The sequence below is a fragment of the Branchiostoma floridae genome, chromosome 13 (genome assembly GCF_000003815.2).
Source record: "Branchiostoma floridae strain S238N-H82 chromosome 13, Bfl_VNyyK, whole genome shotgun sequence".
NCBI lineage: Eukaryota > Metazoa > Chordata > Leptocardii > Amphioxiformes > Branchiostomatidae > Branchiostoma > Branchiostoma floridae.
Window position 1 is genome coordinate 8,511,048 of NC_049991.1, and position 24,593 is coordinate 8,535,640.

The window sequence follows — 24,593 nt, forward strand, 5'->3', positions numbered from 1 at the left end:
TACATTCAGAAATGCCCTTACAAATAATGACTTACAGCAAGTGACAAAATGGTATCAACTATGCTCACAAACTATATTATCTCAAAAAGCCAGAAGAATTTCTTTTTTTTTTTTTTTGCTCAAAACAATACCTTGGCGTGGCACCGGTTCATAATAATCATATTCAAGGTAATAATTTTCAAACTTTTTTCCTTAGTTTACAATAAGCTATGATATTCTTTATTTCGTCTATTGCATGCATAATCTTAATACAACCTTTTTGTTGCAATATATGCAGATGGCAATGATTTTCGTAAATAAAAAAAGATCATTTTCCCTTTTCAATAGAAAATGAGTAAGGCGCTGTTTTTATCTACAAATATGTTGTACCCTCGTAAGCATCATTCGCTATGCCATTGGGTGCTTCTCCGCTTGCGTCTTCCTGATCACCAAACAGCTTTTGGATGTCTTCGAATGTCTTGTTGTTGGTCTCGGGCACCTTGACTGCGATGAAGATGCACAGCAGAACGCAAACCGCCATGAAGATGAGAAATGTCAGGGCACCAATCCTTGCCTGGCAATGGAAAACGGCCGTGATTGACAAGCAGTTTATAACATATATTACCATAATGCCGCCAGGTTTACTACAATTTCTCAGGAGATACTAATTTAGCAAATGACCAACGCATCTTGCCACTCATGCTGTGTATCTTTTTTGTCTCTCTTGTTCGGCTAAAAACGAAACATCGAAATCGTAACACACTGGGGAAATGCACCGATAACAGGTGTGTGCTCGGGAGGGGGTTCCATAATACCCTTAGAAAAATACTCGGCACAGTTAACTTTCCATTATGTACCTTTATACATCCATTGTTGTTGCTTTCTTCCTTGTTAATAAGTGTGCAAAATACAAAGATGTCTGGGGGTACAAACATCATGAGAAAACTGACCAATACTGCCGAAAAATTTTCATAACTTTGGTCAATCACAATTATCATTAGTGGCGGTATTATGGCAGGGGATGTTACACTGAATAAAGAAAGTCTTTCTACACAACCATTGCTTTTAATATTCACACGAACGTTTCGGTGACCGTCTGTCACCTTCTTGAGGGAAATTGGTGTGAATAACGTAATGGCTGTGCAAAAAGAGTCTCTTTATTCAGTGATGCACCAACCTGATGAAACTTTTCTCGGATAATTTATACATTGTTTGCATTTATTTGATAGAAGTGACACGATTAGGCATGTTTCTTCAGCATGAATTCCGCCATGAATTAGAATTTTCTACACGCTTCCTAAAACGTATGGAAATAATCAACAAACAATCTAATATTAAATATTAAACTAATTTGAAACGTCTTTTTTAAACGAGGATAATGAATTAATATCATTTCAACATAAACGTTGTATAACGCTAGTTCACCTTTATCCGCGGGGTTACCTATATTCGTTGTTTTTCAAAACAGTGCATTTAGGCACAACAAGTCGACGGGTGGTAGTTTTAAGCTGCAATGTACTGAAAATATTGCAATTTTAAACCAACGTCCGTCGACGTGATATCCCCAAATACCAATTTTTTTAAAAAGCAACGGATATAGGTTTCCCAGCGGATAAAGGTAAACTAGCGTTACACCAAAATGCAAACTTTAAAAATTACTCAAGGGACTGGGTTTTGTAAACTGTCAGAAGTTTCAGACAGTGACTGTCACTGACCAAAGCTAGCTGAATGCTGTTTAAAACGTCCGATCATATGACGTATTATCGCATGATAGTATGATGATCACACGAAGATTGTGACCAGGCCCTTACCTGTAGTATGGGGAACACCAATCCCACGACGCCATTCGCGACAAAGGTGACACTGCCGCCGATCATGAAGGCGGCAGGTCGCGCCCCCTGGCGGAACATCTCACCAGTGATGATGAACGGGATCGGGCCTGTAGAGTTATCAACATTTCATCAGCTTGCTTATCATTTTATGGCGTTGCTAATGTCTGCAATTAAATCAAAATCACCTGTCTATATACATTTGGGGATGGAAAATGTACCCATAAAACGCATACGTCATATACGAGTTGGGTGGAGAAAGGTGTTGATGCAGTTGATGACGTAGACATGTTAATTATGGGCATGAAAGACCAAACCGATTGATTGTTCAATGCAATTGGTATGTTAATCGAAGCTGTACCATATGCGTCATCAGGGAAACAGAAACGATGTAAGGTATTCGAGAAATGTACTAAATATATTCCCACGTCTTGAGATCGACAGGTTTGGAAGAATACTATTTTCAAATATCAAGGAATTTCCCTGTAGCTTCCTTGCTAATTCGTCGATGAAGGTTAGACATCCTGTTAATAAGATACGCCGAAAAACAGTTATTCAAGCAACTGGATATTATTTTGTACTTTCCCTGTATGAACTGCATTTTTCTACTCATATATCCAGTTGCTCCAGAGTTTTTTGGGGGGTTCCTTGTCGTTGTTTTAGAACCTAAAGCCATTGTACCGTTTGATATCTTATCTCGTGACCAGTTAGACGCTAGACCAGTTTGAACAGGTTTTACCAAGTGCAATGGCGAAGGCGATGATGTAGATGACAACAAAAACAATACTGAGATAAGAGATCCACTGGTACGGGTTCACAAACGGAGCAGTCGACGTCGTGGTGTTCGGATTCCCTGTCGTGAAATAAAATATGAAGAATGTAGGTTCTGGTTGGAAAACATAGGGCAATAACTTAATTGTTACGTCGATGAAGGTAAGACACCCAGGTAATAAGTTACGATAAAAGCTCAAGCAACTAGATATGATTTTAGAAAGGGTTAGACGTTTCAGATAACATCCACTATCTTTCATCAGTGGCAATGAAGAAGGAATACACTGTTTTTCAGCTCTTTTGCAATTATAGTTACGGCTTTTTTGCATTCATAGTTAGGAGATGACAACAGTTTCTTCCAAATCTCTTCAGTGTCACTGACGAAAGTGGATACTATCTGAAACGTCTGATCATTTCCAAAATCATATCCAGTTGCTTTAGTAACTGCTTATTGGCGTAATTTTGTCGTTATTCGAATCAAAATAAATGTCATTATTATTGTCTTATAGGTACTGTTGCCTGTAAAGCTTCGATTCTTCAGTTCGCTCTGAGTTTCAAAGTTGTCATGTCATCGTTTTGAAAGTTTGAGTTCCTCATACCTGTCACATTGGGAAGAATACAAGCGCCTGCAGAATCCAAGACTCCGGTTGGCCACCGGCCCTGCTGACAGCCGCACTCGCAGAACAGATTCTGAGCGAACGGTCAAAACACAAATTTAGATACCAGAAAGTTGGTATTGGTCTTGTACAGCTTGCACTTCCACGTATACAAAACTGGAGGCGGTTTAAAGATAATACAAACAAAACAGAATGCGACATAGGTTTCTATTGGCCTTTAGGTATTACATGTAGAATAGGTGCTATTCGGATCGAATCGCTGTATACAAAGATTCCTATTGGCTTTCAGGTGCTAACATTCGTGCTGATTGGTCAATAGATAGGTTTCAGTGCTAGCCTTGGTGCTGATTGGCTCATCGTTTATGTTACATAAATTCCTATTGCCCCCGAATGGTTCACTGTGATTTTAAATGGTACATATGTTTTAGTGTGTTACACCTTTAGGTGGTTTACTGATCTGAACAAACAAAAAGACAACCGGCCAAACAAAATAAAACACTCACCTCCGTCAGACCCAGGGTAACCGTCAGGACGGCAAATGAGAACGCCATGGTGGCGACACCCCACAGAAGAAGGGCCTTCCTCCCTGCCCTGTCAACAACCATCATCTGGACAAAACGACATTTGCATGTTACTGGGAATGTCCAAATTTTCGCGGCGATCTTATGTTCGCAGTTTTCAGGGTGACCTCTTTACAGCTAAAAATGTTGTTCTGCGCCCGCCCGCCCCATTATCTAAGTACTAGTAACGTACTGTTCTGCCCCTCTGCATCACCCTCGAAGAGTCGCTAGTAGGTATGAGACCGTGCACTTCCCTGGTTTCCGAATGACTGCTCCTCAACGGCGTCGTGTTTATATTATGTTTCAATTTCTTATCTTTATGTTACTGTAGTGCTGTTATTATTTAAACTCCATTTTCTCTCTAAGCAAACATGAAATTGCCGCGAACCTAAACCCATTTACAGTATCTCCGTGGAATGAGCAAAGTAATTGCAACCCAACTCAAGATGGGAGTTCTCACACCAAGACATTTTTCGACATGCTAGAGGGGGGAAGACCTCCGTGGCTTCCAGAGTCACTCCTTTAACAACGACAAGAGAAGAAGAAGTATTGGCCTCTGAGCGATCCACCTTACCGAGACGACTGTCATCAGCACGTTGATTCCTCCCACCCCGATAGTCGCGTAGTCGCTATACTCCTCAGGAACCCCCGACTGGAGGAAGATCGACGTGGAGTAGAAAAAAATCTGAAAGATAATTTTGAAATATGTCATCGTTAATTGCGGTATTAAAACATCAATCAGCGTTATACCGTCATGTGAAGAGAGAAGAAAAAAATTGTCACACATCTGTTCTTTCGGAAAAAAAGTTTTGTACAGGAGACATTTTCTAACAGCTATGCTCCAACTAGAAGGTGATGCCGGTATTGTCCAAAATGACTGTATACAAGGAATCTGGAATTCCCGGAAGACTTGTTTCATGAGATTCAATTCCTTTCATCTCCAGACGCTAAGTGACTACATGCCAGCAGCTAGGTGTCTCTGCAGTCCTAAATAGAAGCTATTGCCATGAGAAAGGTAGTGGAAGGAATAACGATACATGACTTGTGAACATCTCTTGGTTGTGTATAAAATAAAGCTACTCTCCAAGCAGAGCTTAGACTGTGGTTGTTTTTTGACGTTTTTATGCGTTTTTATCGGGAAAGTAGCGTGTAAAGCACTTTGTCTATTATTATGATACATGGTAAAGTCGTACCGCATTGACTCCAGAAAGTTGTTGCCCAACCCAGAGCACGACGCAGATCAACAGCTGAGTACGCAGGGAACGAGACTTGACCAGGGCTAGCAGGCTCATCTTTGGTTCCTTCAGCTCGTTCTCGTGCTCAGTCTTCATCTCCTGCATGTAGACTTCTTGATTGACGTGTGCCCCCTGCAGCTTCACAAGTGCTGATGGCAAAGATCATGAATAGGGTGTCACATTTGATCATGAAAAATGACATGAATACAGTGGAAAGGAAAGACATCTATATCCAGTTTTAGCTCACTGAAGAGCTAGTCTTCCACTGGTCTTGACAGAGAGAACAGACACTATGTGCAGTATGTACAGGGTCATTGTGCAGGGGAAATTCCCCAAGCTCTTTTTGACAAGCACAATGAACAGTTGACCACGGCTTAACGTCCTAACTTAAGGACTGCAACCCTCTCCAGTAGCGTGCATGTCGACTGAGTGACCCAGCTCTACACATGTTCCCAAACCAAACCAAAGCTAACCTCCATGTCATACTTTCCTGGCCTGTGGATTTCTTTTGCTAAACTGGGTTTGATTATCTCCCCCCCCCCCCCCCCAAGCTTGCTATGGAACTGCACGGGCATTTTTGTCAAAATCTTCAATGAAGAGCCACACAATGATGACGTACGTTGAAAATTTCCATTTCACAAAGAAAACAAACTTATTCTAATCACTAGCCTATGTTACAATTAGAATTTGTTATTTCAATGGCAATGACACCTTAAAATTATCATTATGCATTCACCAGTAATATCTTTATCGGGCAAAAGCCAATGGTAATAGAGCGTGTCTTGCAAACCTCTCCTTGAAGCTTCCGGGTCGTCTTTGTCTATGAGCAGACACCTTGGGCTCTCGGGAAGAAACATCATGAAGAAGAATTGAAGGACAGCGGGGATGACGTAAAAGCCCAGCAGATACGGCCATCTTTCTTCGCTTCCTTTGGTAGTAAAACAAATTAATTGTCATAAACTTATATATAATGAAGCTAGTATTGATCGAAATAGTTTGCATATAAGGCAACGTTTCTTTAGAAAACAGAACAAATATTAAACGGCGTGTCTTGATGTTTCTTGATGCTATGAAGATTTAGCTGGCAAATGTTTTGATATTAGCCTTTTGTATCCACGGGGAATGATGACTGGATCACATAGACCGCTAGATGGCGCTTCATCGGGAAAAATGTGGTCGCAAACATGACTAAGCGTGACCCCCCGCCACCCCCCCCCCCCCCAGAAACGGTTAGAAGGGCCATGGAAGAGTTTATAGGAAGATCGCTCCTAGTAGCGTATCAAAGAATGTTATCATCGTATGATGTTATTTATCTATACACAAATATGATAAAATTATTCACGTATGCCCACTCATTTACCAAGAATCTGTTGAAGCCCCAATATCTGGGAGACCAGAATGCCGACGGTTATAAACAACTGTTGAGTGGTTCCTATAGCACCCCGCAGGTTGGGCGGCGACACTTCGGCCAGGTACATCGAAACAACCATAATGGCACAGCCTGGTTAAAAAAAAGAACAGAATCTTGAATGTGACTGCCAGGCCATGTTATAGCTGTAGTTTAACTATCTACCGAAGCTTCAACGTTGAAGAAAAAGACGCTTAGTTTGCACACTTGTCCTTCTTCTATGTCTCTACTCTTTACCTGCCGTTTGTGGTTGATAAAGGAGTGGAGTTCTGATCTGCGACCCCATACCTCCGCCAATTCCACATCTCGGATTAGTATGTCTTCTAAAACAATTCTGTTGGACTGACCACACGCACGTCTCCCGTTGAGTTATGTGAAGGTCGTGCTATAATGTCAAAATAACTTCGAATTTACAACCGATATGTTTATCCAAAGAAATATACATATTTAGATAATGAAATTGTCAAAATGATAACATTGTAGCAGCAGCCAAGTAGGCAACTTATCAGGTACGCAATCTTCTACCTGCTCGTAGTAGGCGCTCGTCGGTCAGGCAACTCATGAGTAGTACTGAATTATACACAATGTGCTTATTGTTTGCTTCTACGTTTTGGGTGCCTGAGTTCTAAGGCAAGTCTCTAGCAGCTTTTCTTCCCCCGGTTATAAGGTCTCATTGATGAGTTTTTTTCCCATAGACCTGTTATAATTCGTCGTTTGCATGGGCGCGTTCATAATGAAGCTAAGTGAAATTTTAGCAGATTTTTCATTCTATGTTGAGCACATTTACCCTATATCTTTGGGGAAAAATGGCAACGTCAACTATAACTGTTACGTAGGTTCTTTTTTTTTTTATAGCAATTACAAACTACGATTAGTTAATCCCCACAAAAGGCACTTTTTCGCTGCTAGTGTACAACCGGGCCACTCAGAACCCAGGACTGTGTACTTCCGACCTAGCGCGCGGCTGCAAAAGTTTACCTGCTAATTTCTTCAGTTACAAAGAAGCTTTCACCAATCTAACTTTTGAGGTCAGTTCCGCTGGCTAAAAGGGAATTTCTCACCGCTAAAAACACTCGTCCATGTAGCCGTTTATTTTTTGGCTCGGATCTATTTTAGTACCCACTCGGAGTAATACATCAATGAGACCATAAACCCTCCTCTTTGTGCTGGGTATAAAGTCTCGTATAGTGTAAGGGTATAACTAGGCTACAGAATTAAAGTCTCACCAAACCATTTAGACTACTGAGTAATTGGACCGTACCATTGTGCACCCCCATGATGGTCCTCCCCACGATGATCATCTGGAATGACGTCTGCATCTTGGAGCCCCACATCAGCAGGGCCCCCGCGACGGACAGCAGGTTGATGGACACCATCGTCCATTTTCTACGGGCGGAGGTACAATATCGTGAGCCGACATCTCGTCAAGCTTCCTTGAGTTGATTACCTTCGCCAAGACGGAGGTTATGTTTTAGGTACTAAGAGTTTCTATGCGTGAGTATGAGGATGAAGAATGTAATGCAAGGCCTTTCAGTAAATAAATATCGGAATAAGACATTGCATTGTTTGATATATGGATAGTTCTGTTTTTGAGAACACCTGGAAATGATTAGATTTTTTGCACCATAGCGGCTTGTAACTTTACTGCAGTGGAAATTTTGGTTTTGATATCCTGAGGTCTGAGGTCTGAATATGCATGTGCTTTGTTCGCGAGTTTTGAGTAGCGAATGCCCCTTTGAAACGAGAGCAATTGATGTAGGTTTTTGAAAACTTTACGGGTTGGTTTAGTTTCTGGCTTTAATAGAGAATAGCTCAAGGGGTTGACTTTCACACATTATATGCTACATTTGAGTCACAGCTCGCTAAACCATGTGTCTACGGTCTGCATGGCGCGGCATGACATAGAAGCACAGTGTATTTACTGGTGTCGTACTGTCGGAAATGTGAATCTAATCCCTATTCTTTAGCATTTCTTAAAATGCTGAAATGTATATTTTTTGGACATACCTTCCAAGAAATGACCCAGTGAGAGGCCCAACCAAAAGAGAGCCGACCACCGCCCCTAGGCAGTAGATGGACACGGTGCAGGACCACAGGATTGTCAACAGACCGGTGCCCAGTTCGACACCAAACATGTGAAAGTACGACTCATTATAGAATTTCTTGAGCTCCTGTAATGACAAAAAGAGAAAGTAGAATACATAAAGGAGTACCAATGTTTTTTTAAGTTTCAAGACCGTCGGGTGCCGGTGTAGAGAACTACACAGAGGATAAAATAAATGTTTGTGGAGACTCAGAGTGACACCTCGAGCACGTTAGCCCACGTCACAACTCAAGAATTGAACTCGGCCGACGTTCCGGAGAGCTCTAAACGGGCATTTCGGCCGAGGTACCGCCGACGTGCGTCCTGACGATTACGCGGGCTTCGGGCGATTGTCACCAGCTCGGCCGAAGTTCGCGGATCAAAGTAGCTGTGTTTAAATTTAGCGCGGCCTCGGTCCTACATATATATGATATATCGATATATATATGATATATCGATATATATATATATATGATATATCGATGATGTTACGCACCTGTTCCGGTAAATTCAGTACACTGACAGTGTATCCGAACTGGAAGGACCCCAGGTCGGCGATAAACACGCAGAAGGCCAGGAGGAATGTCAGTTTCTGAAAGTAAACACATTTTTATTCATAAGTCATGAGATAACATTCAGCTAAAATGTGATTCACATCAACTACAAGTGACTACAATTGAATGTATGCTACAAAGAGATGTAATGAAGCATAGTGCATTGTACAAAAGAAGCAAACATTGCACGTGCACGCTGTCGAAATTCTCACTTTCTGTCGAGTTGACCGTCTTTCTTGTATTCCCAAAATGAATGTCTGTACAGTGTTAACGTTACATACAACCAATTGCACATATGCAGCTTATCTGTGTTTGTCGTACCAACACTCGGAAGATTTAGTCGGAAAAAGCAGTGTAATTCGAGTTTTTATGTATAAACCTACATGGGAATATTTACCTAAACAATGGATGTTTTGAAAGGACTAGACTGATTTTTTTTTTATTGTGACATTTGAATATCAAATCATTGATCATAAATATTTCATTATCTCACCCCTCTTGTGGCTTCAGAGAAGTCCACCTCGTTTTTGCTGCTGTCGTCTCCCTTCATTTCTAATTCTGCTCCCTCCTGTAGATTTTATCGTCGTGAAGTCTAAGTATTTGAAATAAGTAGTCGTTATCTTAATGAATCTCTTCGTCTTCGGGTAAGGAAGAAACGTTACCTGGTGTTCATTTTTTTTACATTTCGGTCATTTGACTTGTATATGTACGATAGTAGCGGTGTCTTTGTGTAACTTACTTAAAAAGTCTTACTTGATAAGCATAATAAATAATCCGACAACGTATCGTTTCCTTCCTTTGTTTGTTTGTTTGTTTGTTTATTTTCAAAACGCCTGGGTGGCCTATTCAGTTTCGACAAACTGTAGAAGTAGTGCAGATCTAATCCGAGTATTCCCACAATACTTATATTGTCCAGGCATCTTGTGACCATTTACGTTACAGGACTTTTAAATAAACAGGCAGACTAGACAGGCTAGATTATATAACGTTGCCTGCTCGTTCAAAGGGCAGAATTTGTTACTCCATCAAGAAATTAACTTTACGTCACATCATGAATAGACAGTGCACTAGTGAGTGTCATCTGTGGCCATCTTTAAACCATTCGGTTTTGTATAATCGAGTACATGTCTACCTGGTCATATAATCTATTCCCATGTCACAGTTATCTAGGTCAAAAAGCTGTCGATTTTCCATCGTTACTGCGTTTCTATCAAGCTAATTCGCCCAAACTGCTAACACATAAAATTACAAGTATGTCATGGTCAACCTAAGAAATTTTCTTTTATTTCGTGCATGCCATTTCGCATTTCTAATAGTTAAGCACACAATTTGAAGTCAGTAAAGTAATATGAGTGAGTGAGCGCTTTGTCCAAAACTTGATATGCACGAAAGAACACAATACGTTGATAAAAAGTTATTCATCTTAGCGAAACAACTCAGTATCAAAATGGGAAGTAGACTATACATCGCTAAGTCCTTACCTGAGAGTTTATTTGTCGTGCCTTCTCCCTCGGAACACAATGGTTTAAAGAGATCTTGTGCTGTTATTTTGGTTATCGGTGGATACCTCTCAGGTCTAGCCCACTTTGTTACAGGGGTGGTTATGTGTTTATTTTTTGGTGGCTTTTTAGGTTTCTGATGCAGTACAATTTGATTCAGTAAGATGTCATACTTTTGCTATGTGAGTTTCTGAGTTGGCAGCAAATACGGATAACTACGGTGGAAGTAAACACAACTTTAAATTTACACAATCCAAGCACTCCTACAATAATTATATTGACCAGACTGTAGACATCTTGTGACCGTTACCTGACTTTAGATAATAAAAAATAAATCAAAACTAAATACCTACTCTATACATTCGAAAAGACTGAATTTGCTACCCCAAAAGGGAAATTAACTTAACGTCACAGCATGATAAAACAGGTGTCATTAGGGATGGGTATCGGTACAGTGTACCGGTACAAAACCGTTTTTTCTTATTGGACCGGTCCAGAAAAACTGGACCTGCAAAAATTAGGTGGACCGGATGTTGGACCGATTAGAAAATTAACAGATTATTTTATCAGGCATTCACACAATTTGCCGCTTGTAGGTGGAAGAAAATAACAAGAGTTAAGTAGAGTAGAGTTTATAGTAATTTCTACCAAGTTTTACAGCCAATCGCGCAGGTGCAGTTAGCGTTGTACGATTTTAAAATGCCAGTGTAAGTCTAATACTCCACTAAACAGATTTCTTTGTAGTGAAATGGACCATTGGTATGAGTCATACTGAGTCAGGTCCAGGTTCAGGTCCGGACCTGGACCTGATCCTTTGGACCTGAACCGGACCTGAATTTTCTGTACCGGTACCCACCCCTAGGTGTCATCTATGCTCATCCGTAAACCATTCGGGTTTGTATACTCAGACTAGGTGTATGTCTGTCTGATAATATAACCTATTCCCAGGTACCAGATATGTAGGTCAACAAAAGCTGATCATTTTCTATCGTTTTTGCGCTTCTGTCAAACTAATTTGCTAACCAAACTGCCACTTACACACAAAATGACAAGTCTGTCATGGTCAACTTAAGAAATCTTCAAATTTTGCATTTCCAATAGCAATATTCACAATGTAAAGCCATTAATGTTATATAGACTTGCTTGCTTACTTGACTACAGAAGCAATTCAGTTTAATTTGGCTGGTGGACTATAGACAACGTATCCTTGAGAAGTATTCCATGACCTAGAAAACAACATAAATTTTCCCAGGCCTTGCGCAATTTGAAAAGCCCGCCAGTGACCGGGTAACGCCCACAAAGCCTGCCGGGAATTGAACTCTGACCTCTTGTACAGAGCACCCTGGGGACGAGCTTCCCTGACTTTACCGACTCGTCCGTGTGGACAAGACCAAAGAGATGTGGAGGGGTTTTGGTTTAAAGTCTTACTCTTAAATGTAATAAAATGTCACAAAATTGAATTTGAAATCATTTAATAGATATAAATATTTAAATATAATAATGTGTTATTGATCATAGCTGAATTAAAAGGTTAAATCTTTAATCTTTAAGCGCATTCTTTCGAACGATCCCCTGCCGATACTTGGTCTGCTCGTAAAGACTACGGGATCGAGTTTCGGTTACCATGCCAACAGCATTACATTGTCTGCGCATGCCCAGTTCTGTAGTTTGTTGGTGTTGTTTGTTGCCTGGTGCCGCCGCTACACTTCATTCAAACTAGCGCCTAAAAACAGCTACAAATTCTCGTCAAACCAAGTCAAGAGAAAAGAAGATGAGTGCAACAACCGAGGACAGCGTTCCCAAGCTCGAGCTAGACTGCACCATTGGGTTTGCAGGTAAAACTGTTTCTCAGTTTTCTTCTAAATTCTGTAGAAACCGACATATTTGACTTTCGCCATATTACTTCCAAGAGTTTTAGTATGGTAAATTGTCTAATTACTTCCCCGTGTAACGATGAGCACACGATTCTATCCCGAAACTACTTCGTCCATTTAAACGAAACGCCACTTAAGTAATTCTAACAAGTTCAACTTGGTAAAATGACGATTGTGTCGTTTGAAAATTTGCTATGGACATATTTTTCTGTGTCAGAATTTTAGAACGTGATCGATGACCTCATAATTAGTAGTAGACAACATTATAGCAATCGATCACTATATTGTGGTTATATGAAGTTATTAATTTGAAAGAAAGTTTCAGGCTTAAATTTTGTTTAAGCTTAAGTTCTGTTTAAGGTTAAAAATCTATTTTTCGAGTGTAAAAGTTGAAAAACACATGAGGTATAAAATGGAAGACTTGAGATTGAAAAATTCTACATTTACAGCTAGCGTGACACAGAGCACTACAGTCACTCTGACTCTGAGATTGTGTACTGTAAATCTAGAAATTTCTGCCATGGTTTTAGTTTTAATGTTTTGTTCCTTACACATTACTTTGTTTGTTCAAACAGCGAACTTTAAACACAGTGAATCCCCGTTTTCCCCATGGCTTCCAATCGCAAACCAAAATTCCCTGCAAAGATAAAATGAATTTACGGTATGTCTTATCTTGTCCCAGGTGATGTACCAGGTGGTTTGATTGTCCATCCTGACAGACAACATGTAGTCTACCCCCTGGGCTGTACCGTCATCATTCAGAACATCGTCACCAGCGAGCAGCACTTCCTGAGCGGTCACACCAACGATGTCCGGTGCCTGGCTGTGTCCAAGAGTGGCCGGTACCTGGCCTCCGGACAGGTCACTCACATGGGCTTCAAGGTAGGATTCAGAGTGTTAGAATTTTCACAGCTAGAAACATATGGGAGGTGCTATTTTTTTTCAAGTCGTAGGCAAGCAAATTTTTTTTTATTTCCCAAATTTCTTCAAACAGTGAGGACTGGCGAAGATGCTTAACAGCATGATTCTGATTTAGCATTATAAACTTCTAGCAGATATTCCTGAATTTAGCCCAAAACATTGTCAGAGACCTTCACACCTATCTATTTCATTCTGAATGGATTAGAAAATGTTTATGACAGGGACATCAACTTGAAAACAGACTCTGAGGGAAGTCTATATCTAAATGGCACATAGTGGTTTAATGGGGAGAAAATATAGCCTGAGCTTCAAGTTTTCACAAACAGGTCATGCTTGATTCTTCATATGTTAAGTGTCCAGCGAACCTGATTGAAATGAATCAATGTGGTCCTACAGAATGATCCTCCTATGTCAAGTCTTAAGTTGCGGACAAACTTTTTAATTTTCAATTATTCATTGCAAGTTTTGCTCCATTTATGCCACTCGTAATTTGTTTGTTCATTTTTTGTAATTGTCCGGAATGAAATTCTATGAATGATTTTGTTTTCCAGGCGGACGTCATCATCTGGGACTTTGCCTCCTGCAGCATGTACTGCAGACTGACATTGCACAAGGTCAAGGTGGAGGCTCTGGCCTTCTCTCCGAATGACAAGTACCTGGTGACGCTGGGCGGACAGGACGACAGCAGGTCAGAGTTCAAATTGTTTATTGTTATTGTTTATTGTTTTATTACATTTAACAGCTACTCTTCCAGGAGTAACAAAATTACACAGAAAACATGGACACTGGGCTTAACATACGCAGCATATAACAACATCCTACAATTATACAAGACTACTAACAATCATTATACAAAATCAAGTATCTCATGTGATGTTGAGCTTCGCATGTGTTTCACTAGCAGCTGTTTAAACATCTTGGATATACTGATAGTTTTTAAGTCATGTACAAGTTGGTTCCATTCGGATTTCGATGAACAATTTCTCTTTCCAGGCAGATGTTCAAATGTCATGTAGTGCAACTTGTGTTTTTCATCTGAACTAAACTAATTACAGTCAAACCTGTACAACTACAAGTGATCGCCTGTACATAAGGACCACTTTTTGGTTGTATCTCAAATACTTTTCCTCATCGATGACATAGGGCTGTCTCCAACTTCATTTTTTTCCATCGCACTCATTGTTTAGAAAACCTTGTTCATTTTTGCTGTTTAATCTGTTTGATTTGAAGCTAAAAAAATACCTTAAATTGTTTTCATTTGTTTCATGTCAAGAAATTCAGATATTTTTGATAGATAATGTGAAATTTTTGTAACATGTTGTGAGTCACCATCCTAAGACAGCCCCGCATTGACACAAGCAATAAGAATCCTGTCTATAGTTAACCACTCTATTAGTCACACGTGGTTGACATTTGAGTTACATACTCAGAAAGATGACTGAAGAATTGATGGTCTTTAGTGAACAACGATTGTCAGAACTGAACCTTTTCTGTTTTAATGCCATACAGTGTTGTGGTGTGGAACATTGCCAAGAAGGAGGCCATCTGTGGCAGCCCTGCTGCAGTGTCCAGTGCAGGGATCACCTACTGTGTCAAGTTTGCCAACAACGACGACAACCTGTTCTTCACTGGTGGAGAGTAAGTTCTCACATCTTGAATATTATATTTGGATAATCTATAATTATAGACTAAACAAGTATCTTGAGATTTTTTCAAACATCTTGCAATTTTTCACAAGCACAAGCATCTTGATATTTTTTTCAAACTTTTTTTCTCAAGAATTTTTTATCATCTCAAGATGTTTAGAAAAATTCCCAAGATTTATGATTTTGAAGTACTGCAATTGGAGTCTTTAGGCATGAGAGCACATAGAGGATTGTTACTAACTGAGTGTTGACTATGTTATACAGTGGCACTCTTCGTGTCTGGGAGTTGGATGTGGCCAACAGAAAGATCCGACCGACTGATGTCAACATGGGACAAATTAAGAGGATTGTCAAGTGTATTGAGGTAAAGTACTTAACCAAGTATCTTTAAAATTTGATTTGAAGCATTTACAGCAAACTAACCATGAAACAAAACATTAATTGAGATTATTCATATACTGTTAATCAAAGATGAAATTGATAAAAAATTTTTATACTGGTCTCAGTAGTAAGCCTTGAGGTACACAGTGGATGTACCGTTATTTGCAGCAAGATGAAAGGCTTAGCATTCAAAAACTTTCTGTAATTTTGTGACTCTAGTTAAATGCAAATTACTACAATTGTATGGTCATGAATATCTGGAAAAAGGCATTATTTTTTGTCATAACCATTGTTTTCAAATCTATGGCTTAAGTTATACCTGTTGTTCTTTAGGTGAAAGATGATGACAATTACTTCTACTGCGGTACAACCAGCGGCGACATCCTGGCCATCAACACAAAAACGAAGCTCTTCCAACACTACGGCCCTGAGAAGGACAAGTTCAGCCTGGGGGTGACGGCAATGGCACTCCTAAAGACTGGTAACATCCTGGTGGGAGGGGGAGATGGCACTGTTGCTGTGGTGACACAGGCAGTCAACAAGAAGGACAAGAAGGCTACATTCAAGAAACTGGCAAACCAGTAAGTGGAGAATGTGTACATGTAACTTTGTAGTGGTCCCAACAATATGCCTTGAGGTACACAGTGTCTGTAGTGACACAGGCAGTCAACAAAAGGACAATAAGAATAAGACTACATTCAAGAAACTGGCAAACCAGTAAGTGGAGAATGTGTACATGTAACTTTGTAGTGGTCCCAACAATATGCCTTGAGGTACACAGTGTCTGTAGTGACACAGGCAGTCAACAAAAGGACAATAAGAATAAGACTACATTCAAGAAACTGGCAAACCAGTAAGTGGAGAATGTGTGCATGTTACATTGTATTGGTCCTACTTCAATTCAGATTGAAGTCTTGTGAATAAATCTGTATGATATTGTAAACTATAACCATTTCACATTATTACAGGACTGCTAAGGTAGAAGGAGGCATCAAATCCGTGGCCCTTCGGGGAGAGGGACACCAGGTAAGAGTCTGTCCACTTCACTCCACAGTCATGAAAGCATATTTTTAACTGGCATTTCAAAACCTTTATGTCACAATGCTAACTGCCTCTGTAAGTTTGACTGCAGAAAACTGATAGAAATGACTATAAACTCCACTCTACCTCAGTCTTGTTATTTTCTTTGATAAGTAAGCCCCAAATCGGGTAAACACTTGAGTATCTATATGGTCTGTTCATTTCCTAATTTGGTCCAAAATCCAGTGTAAAACTGATTTTTTAATCATTTTTTTTGATCGATGAAACAAAAAATGCTCTTGTACAATTACAATGTTCAAAGTGAGATTTAGCATACACTATAAACGGCAATATACTACATGCTCATTTCTAATGATCATATTTTTGTATCTAGTTCTTTGTCGGATCAGAGAAGTCCCAGATCTACCGGTTCAACTTTGCTGAGTTCACCTCCGAGCTGATCCGCTCCTGCCACTTTGCAGCAGTCCAAGATATCGTCTTCCCGCGGTAAGTGGTGTCACATTGTTAGGACACTTATTTTGCATGCAAACTGTGATAAGTCTAGTCCTCAATAATCTGTTCAAGTCCTTCCCACAACTTATGGTGTATACTGTGGCACCTATCTCTTTTTCCATTGCCCTTGGGCCACACAGATGTGCAAGCAAGTTACAGGAGAGGGCTAGTCCACCAGTAGTGGTGTGTGCAGTGTTCTAAATAGAGACAGCATTTTTAAGCTTCTACGGTGCACACACCAATTCTTCCGCGACAGGGGTCCGAGATAGTGCGCGACAAAAATGTGACCAAAGGGTCTCGAGGGTCCGTGTTTGAGTTAAAATTTCTCATAATCTGCTGCAAAGTGGCATTTGATACTGGCATGGCTAAAAAGCGTAAGAAGTGATGTGTTTTTGGTGCAAATTGGTTTTGGGCCCGAGTGTCACTTCCTTGTATTTCTACGCGTTGGAAGTGATTCGCCCGTTGACCCAGATTCCCCGTCCATATGCGGTCTGTGAGCCGTGTTGCTATGCCTCGCGCATCGATTATTGTAAAAATCTCAGTGTTACGATTTTCTTTATTTTTTGCTTGATTAATCTTAGGTGTATTCTCTTTCCGACAATATCAGTCATTTTCCTGACTAAAATATAGGTGATGGCTTTTTTTCCACGTCAAAAGTCCCCTTTTTTGCATACTTTTTTACGTGAAAAAAACTTTTCTCCCCAAAAAATTATGAAAAGTGGAGAGAGTAAAGAAACTGAAACCCGACTGTTCTTAAAGCTGTAGCGATACCCTTCATTCCCATATACGGCTTTTCTACTTTAGATTTATTTTCTTGAAGAGACGGCCTCTCGACTTGAGGGTGCGCAGCCTCGATTTGAGACCCCAAATAAACTGGGGTGTGCACCGTCTACTGCTTAGGAAGCCATTTGGCATCAAATATGTATTTGTTATGATTAGGATTGGGTACCGGTTGTTAGATATGATACTTCAACAAGCAGATTCCTTTGTAGCAAAATGGACCATTGTTTAAAGTATTGCCCATTTACAGGTCCAGGTTCAGGTCCCAACCTGGAACTGATCCTCTGGACCTGAACCTTACCCGTACCCAAATTTTCTGTACCAGTACCAACCATAATGTTAGACAATAATGAAAAGGTTTAAGTCCTTGGGTGTGACTCAGCCATTGTAGAGCTTACTCATGATACCATGTATTGGTCAGTTAGAATAACTAGTAACGTTGCAGTTGTTTTTAACATTCAAACCTCTCCATTTTGGAAACCCACAGTGAGTGTTCGGAGCTGTTTGCTACTTGCTCCAAGGACGACATCCGTGTGTGGCACGCTGACAAGGGGAAGGAACTGCTGCGCATCAGTGTGAAGGAACTGTGTCATGCCATAGACTTCATGCCGGACGGCAAGTCTATCGTCAGTGGTGAGTCTTGTTTGTTTCACATAATCAATTTTGTACCTCTAGAGGTACCAGAGGCCAAGCAAGCCAATCAGCACCAAGGCTAGCACCTGTCTGCCAATAGAATCCTATGTAACATATCAATGAGTCAATCAGCACCAAGGCACCTATAGACCAATAGGAGCCCTTGTTAGATATACAGTGAACCAATCAGCACCAAGGCTAGCACCTCTAGACAAATAGGCCAGGCTGGTACTAGTTAGCCAATGAGAACCTGTGTTATACATACAGTAAGCCAATCAGCACGAAGGTTAGTACCTGTAAGCCAATGGAAATCTGTGTTACACATACAGTAAGCCAATCAGTACCAAGGCTAGTGCCTGTAAGCCAATGGGAATCTGTGTTACACATAAAGTAAAGCAGTCAGCACTAAGGCTAGCACCTGCAGGCCAATAGGAACCGCTGTAACATATACATTGAACAGCATTGAATGTAATCAATGCATTTATGACATGAAAAGTACTTGTGTGTGTGATCTTGATTGTTTTTCTTGTATCTAGCATGGCAAGATGGGAAGATCCGAGCATTCTACCCAGAGACTGGCAAGGAGATGTACGTGATCAATGACGCTCATCCCAAGGGAGTCACGGCTATTGCTTGCACCAATGGCGGGAGGCGAATCATCAGCGGTGGCGGAGAAGGACAGGTAACCATGTTTGTCTTTCTTGTGTTGTATCTGTTGTATGACATTTACCGTTTGGTAAAGAGGGCTACCGTATATTGTCATGCATTTGCATTGTATAATTTTGCTTAATGTAGGTCAATGGCACTTGGTTTTTATGCCTCTGTGAAAATTGAGTATCTTAGTAACTTCTTACAGAAGTTTGTAGTGGTGAAAGAAATTTGTGGTGTGATGGGTTTACGATGAGGTCACCGTAAGAAACACAATGAAAATGTCAAAATGTACACACTACCAAAAATGATTTTTTCTTATTTTGCTTACCCCATGGACAATTCTTATTTGAAGAACAAATATTCTTGCAGGAAGAAAATTGAGAAAAAAATTCAAGCAAAACGAGAAACCACAAATTTTTTTTTAGACATATAAGCAAAATCTTCTTAATGATGCAAGAAAAAATTCTACAAATTCTTGTTTTTTTCTAACTAGATTCAACTCTTAAGAAATACAAGAATTTTTTTCTTCCTGGAAGATAAATTTTCTGTGAGGAAGCAAAACAAGATAAACAAGAAGAGGCATTTTAAGAAATACAAAACAAATCTCAAATTTTCTCAAAAACTTGACAAGCAAAAATTTGCTTGCCCCATGGACAAGCACGATTTTCTAAGATTTCTTGGGGACAGAATAATTTTCTTCCTGGAAGAAAAATTTTCTGTGAGGAAGCAAAACAAGATAAACAAGAAAAAGCATTTTTGGTACTGCAGTACTGATCCAGGATATAAAACTATGATTATGGTTGCAGTCAAAGAAAACATCAAGAGCATATTGCTTATTTTGATATCCAGGTGCGTGTGTGGGACATCACACCAAAGTACCAGAAGCTGGTGGAAGCCATGAAGGAGCACAAAGCATCTGTCACCTGCATCAAGGTGCGCAAAAATGACATGGAGTGTGTGACGGCTAGCAGTGATGGCACCTGTATCATCTGGGACCTGCAGTAAGTATCTGTTGTCTTTTAAGTCTTAATAGTGTTGTATGCTTGGTTCGTGTGTTGGTTGGTTTGTGTGTTGTTGATTCGTGTGTTGGTTGGTTGGTGTGTCAGGGCTAAACATACCACCTGCATATGCATGTCAGTGCAGGTTAAATTGGAGCCGTGCAGGTATTTCTGGTGTCTACCTGCATCAAACCTGCACGTGTAGATGTACTGGGTTTTATACATAAATGTCCTATGACTTAGGTGTATGTGGATTGTTATTTGCTGCATTGCCTGTTACCAACTATTAAGTCTAAAAGAGGAAATAGCAAAGGATCCTCAACAATTTTAGCATGATCCATACTTCCTAAATTCAGAGTGGTGCAGGATGAAATTTGTCTATTGCGGGTAATTTTCAATGTTACCTGCACAGTGCAGGTATGCAGAAAAAAAGATTTTGAGCCCTTTGTGTTGGTTGGTTGGTTGGTTGGTTGATTGCTTGGACAGATGTTGGCTTGGGGATGGATTCATAGAGTACTCAACCACTCCACTGAAAATTGCATTACTTTATCAAACCTTAGTAAACATTTATTCCATTTTCCCACCAGGCGGTTTGTGCGGAACCAGGTCCTGTTTTCCAACACGCTGTTCCGCTGTGTGAACTACCACCCTGACGAGTTCCAGGTCATCACCTCTGGCACTGACAGGAAGGTAGGACCACATCACAGGACATAGCAGGAGATTTAACATTCAGTACACTGAAGTAGCTGTCAGACCCCCAACCTGTGTTGGTTATAGAGTAAAGGCGGTATCTCACTGTACTTAGGGCCCCAGTGCAGCACTGCGGGGTTCGAACGATTACTCAATAAGTTTCAGAGATAAAGAACAAATTTTCTTAATATGTTTTGTGTATTTTGTTGTCTTCCAAGTCATACTTTTACGTATTACGCGATATCTGAATTATGAAAAATCGGCGAAAATGACTCATCACTGCAGCAGTGCACGAACCCCACAGTGCCACACCGGTGCCCCAGGTACCTTTAGGTAGCTGGGGAAAGTTAAGGATATGTTGCTTAATGCACAACAGGAATTTTTTTGTGTATGTTCTTTTCTCATGCAGACCTCTAGGCTTGATTTAGGTGCAAGATTTGCTATTTTGAGTCATACTAAGCCTTTTCTGAGTCCAACTTTGCCTAGCCAAACATTGACAACTTTTAATGAATAAATGAAGACCTTTTTTGTACATGCATGCCCACCGGGTTAAGTACAGGTCAAACAAAAGATATATACAAATTGTCAACCAAGAATCATAAAAGTTATATTCTACTAAGTGAATTTGACTTCTCCTTGCTTCTTTGTGATATACTGAAAATGTAGGGACAGATATGCTTATAATATAGGCAGAAACATGTACAAAAGCAGCTAAAATTTTCAACAGAATTGTCAATATGTGTGCATGTAGAAATAGGGAAAACATATGTAGTAGCAATGGAATGAATGGATTTAATAATGTATCTATATTATCTTATTTTTCTGACAGATTGGCTACTGGGAAGTGTACGATGGAAATCAGATCAGAGAACTGGATGGGTCCAAGTCTGGGGCCATCAACGGGATGGACATCTCTCCTCATGGTGACTTCTTTGTGACAGGTGGAGACGACAAGCTCATCAAGGTCAGTTTGTTTGTTTGTTTGTTTGTATGGCTTAACTTGTAAACACGTCAAGATGTAACACACCAGGTTTATGCAGTATAACACAAGATAGAGAAGTTTGATATACTCACACAGGTGTGATCAATCATATTGTTATGTGTGGTGGGGTTTTTAAACCATATTTGAGGTGTGGCTGTCCTCAAATATAGGGCAACTATGTGTCTAGATGATAACAAAAAAACATTGTCTGGTGTTTAAAAGCTGTTCATCAAGTTTACTATAGTATGATTTGAAAAGTACTAATAAATTAGAAATGAGCAACATACATAATCATATGAAATAAAATATAGCCTACACATTGGTTTGACTTTCATTTGCTTTGAAATGAATGTGATATCATTGGAAATGTGTAGGATGCAAGCTATATTTTAAGTATTGTTCAAAGTATTACTGTAAATGCATTTAAGTTCGCAGGGATTTGATTTCATGGTAGTGGGAATAGGGACTTTTCGCGGTGGATTTAAGTATGCGGTAACACCATAGACTGCAGTCTAATACCATTATAGAAAAATTTTTGCGGTGGTTTTAAGTTGGGGGTGAAGTGGTCACCGCGAAAACCGCGAACATTAATCCACCGCGAACATTTCTGCATTTACAGTATCTTTGCTGGTTTGCTATTCACTGTTATGAACAGATGACTGAACTTCATGCTTATCTAGTACAGTTCAAGGCAATAAAAGGAACACAATGCATGCTTGTTTGTTTGTGTACTGGTGTATAATGAAGCTGGGTCTTGTTTCTTTGCAGGTGTGGAAGTATGACGAAGGAGAGGTCACCCACGTCGGTATCGGTCACAGCGGAGACATCTCCAAACTGAGGATCTCTCCGGACCAGAGGCACATCGTCAGCGTCAGCACAGATGGGGCCATCCTGAGGTGGCGGTACCCTCATTGAATTCAACCCAGCATAGTGAAGAACAAAGACTGATTGAATAGATATCTAAGTTCCATGACTACCAGCTAAATGGCAGCCCTGTATGCTTTAAATGTCATCAATGGTTGCATAAGTCCTTTAGAGGAACAGTTCCTGCAGTTCTTGTCACAAAAGTGCCTTGTTTCGGGGTGTACTTTCAATCAGTCTTTGTTCTTGACTGATAGGATGTAAAGATTATGCAGTATTCACCAATTTTACACATTTTACAGCTATGTCACTTGTGTAGTAAATACATAGATGGACACATTCTCACTTTGTATCTAAGTGTTAAAGAGTTCTAGATGGCAATTGGTCTCATGATTGAGATCTTGAAAACTGTTCTGTAGTGGCCTGACTTTCACTTTTGACCAAAGACAATAATGTACATATGAGTTACTCTGTAAGCATTAACGTTATGGAAAATATTTGACGTGTGTGTTGGAGGCGCAGGCCAGAATGCACGCCTGTCCAAAATGTATATGGGTATGTTTTGACCAGGCGTATTGTCTGGCTTGCTACACCTGTACTGTTAGTTGCACATTTATAGGGGTGTTTAAGTGAATGTGTAATATTCTAGGGGATTTGCTGGTTGTTAATGCAAAGAGATGGACAGAAATAGGAAAACAAGACTAAAGTTATCATCCTATTACTTTATTTGCTCAGTGATCAAAATTATTATATTTCAGGGTTAAAGTGTTGAATTCTATCTATTAGTAAACTGAATGTTTCAATCTGCACTCCATGTACAATTCCTTGTTTGCATATACTGTGTATTATAAGAATTCTATAAGAGTAGGGCAGTCATTCATGATTTGTTGATGATATGTGCTCAGATTTTCTGCAACAAGTTAGACCTTGAAAATTCAACTTCTTCACTCTTTTTTTTGGCAAACCCTGCCAACAACATTTGTTAGACAATGTTGTATGTATGATCTTGAGCGTAGTTGTTAATTACATTGTAGATACTACAATGGTGATTGTGTAACAGTGGATGTGAGGCTTAAATGGTTGAAACAAGGTTTTCTGAGTCATTCTTCAATAATCAAAATAAATGTTGACTGTCATTAAAATGTTTAAAATGTCATCTTGTTTAAAGAGTGGCTAAGTTACCTTGAGCTTACCAAGTATCAAATACTAATTGGGAAAGGCATGTTTTAGAAGAAGCCACCACAGTTATCAATTGCATTTAATAGGTCCATCATGATCTGATGAGGCTTTTCCATAAACCCATTTGGTGAATCATGTAAACTGCACAAAATCTTCAATATCCTCTCATTCTGGAAAAAATCTTCCAAAGTTTATGACAAAATGCCCCTGAAGTTCTAGAGCAAGCCGCAAGAGGGCCCAAACCTGCAATATTTCACTCCAGACAATCTGCTACCAAATAATGCATTAAGATCTCAGTCAGAATATCCAGAATGGGAAAAAACAACAACAGGGAGATCTACTGAAAATTAACAAAGTGAAGCTGTTGGTTGGCCAAATATTGACTTTGACCTTTGTATTGCCAAGATACGCCGTTAAATCGTGACAAATCCACCATCTTTAGTAAATTACTGGGTTGTGAAGCTCTTCCAGTTGGAGGGTCGACCGGTCACAATCTCCTAAGGGACACTTTAAAAGTTAAGGTCTCATTGATGTATTACTCCGCGAGTGGACACCTAAAAGAGATCCGAGCCAAAAATGAACGGCTGCACGGACGCATGTTTTTAGCGGTGAGAAATTCCCTTTTAGCCAGCGGAACTGATCTCAAAAGTTAGATTGGTGAAAGCTTATTTGTAACTGAAGAAATTAGCAGGTAAAGTTTTGCAGCCGCGCGCTAGGTCGGAGGTACACTGTCGTGGGTTCTGAGTGGTGCGGTTGTACAATTCTCCACTTACACACTTCCCATAATTAAGTGCGAGAGGGTTCCGGATATGGATGTTACTTGGATGTTACCACAGTTGCTCAGGGTGCGAAACCAGGTGGAACCAGCTAAAACCTTCAGTACGAGGGCGGCAAAGCATATAAACTAATAAGTTGTCTAGCAAATATAG

General features: G+C 40.0%; 2 protein-coding genes across 2 annotated transcripts; one reads left to right on the top strand and one right to left on the bottom strand.

Moving 5' to 3' along the window:
* Window positions 1-352: 352 nt before the first annotated feature.
* Window positions 353-8,568, bottom strand: LOC118429438 (solute carrier family 2, facilitated glucose transporter member 5-like). The gene is made up of 11 exons (XM_035839924.1): window positions 8,407-8,568; window positions 7,661-7,785; window positions 6,352-6,492; window positions 5,782-5,919; window positions 4,950-5,140; window positions 4,331-4,441; window positions 3,700-3,804; window positions 3,179-3,269; window positions 2,548-2,694; window positions 1,791-1,918; window positions 353-553 (listed from the first exon to the last, which is right to left on the bottom strand). Exons 1-11 carry the CDS (start codon window positions 8,532-8,534, stop codon window positions 353-355), a joined length of 1,506 nt encoding a protein of 501 aa, XP_035695817.1. The 5' UTR covers window positions 8,535-8,568.
* A 3,616-nt stretch (window positions 8,569-12,184) lies between these two features.
* On the top strand, window positions 12,185-23,636 carry LOC118429198 (cilia- and flagella-associated protein 52-like). Its single transcript, XM_035839660.1, has 14 exons — window positions 12,185-12,370; window positions 13,092-13,291; window positions 13,882-14,018; window positions 14,840-14,968; window positions 15,241-15,340; window positions 15,691-15,938; window positions 16,326-16,383; window positions 16,772-16,884; window positions 18,158-18,303; window positions 18,840-18,985; window positions 19,804-19,955; window positions 20,540-20,642; window positions 21,472-21,606; window positions 22,393-23,636. The coding sequence occupies exons 1-14, from the start codon at window positions 12,307-12,309 to the stop codon at window positions 22,537-22,539; spliced, it is 1,878 nt and encodes a 625-aa protein (XP_035695553.1). The 5' UTR covers window positions 12,185-12,306; the 3' UTR covers window positions 22,540-23,636.
* The last annotated feature ends 957 nt before the right edge of the window (window positions 23,637-24,593 follow it).

Coding starts and splice junctions, on each gene's coding strand:
- LOC118429438 (XM_035839924.1), bottom strand. CDS start 8,534: ATGTTTGGTGTCGAACTGGGCACCGGTCTGTTGACAATCCTGTGGTCC. Junction 5,141..5,781: donor CCCGGAAGCTTCAAGGAGAG/GTTTGCAAGACA, acceptor CTTTGCCATCAG/CACTTGTGAAGCTGCAGGGG. Junction 2,695..3,178: donor TATTCTTCCCAATGTGACAG/GTATGAGGAACT, acceptor TTTTCCAACCAG/AACCTACATTCTTCATATTT.
- LOC118429198 (XM_035839660.1), top strand. CDS start 12,307: ATGAGTGCAACAACCGAGGACAGCGTTCCCAAGCTCGAGCTAGACTGC. Junction 12,371..13,091: donor CTGCACCATTGGGTTTGCAG/GTAAAACTGTTT, acceptor ATCTTGTCCCAG/GTGATGTACCAGGTGGTTTG. Junction 14,019..14,839: donor GGCGGACAGGACGACAGCAG/GTCAGAGTTCAA, acceptor AATGCCATACAG/TGTTGTGGTGTGGAACATTG.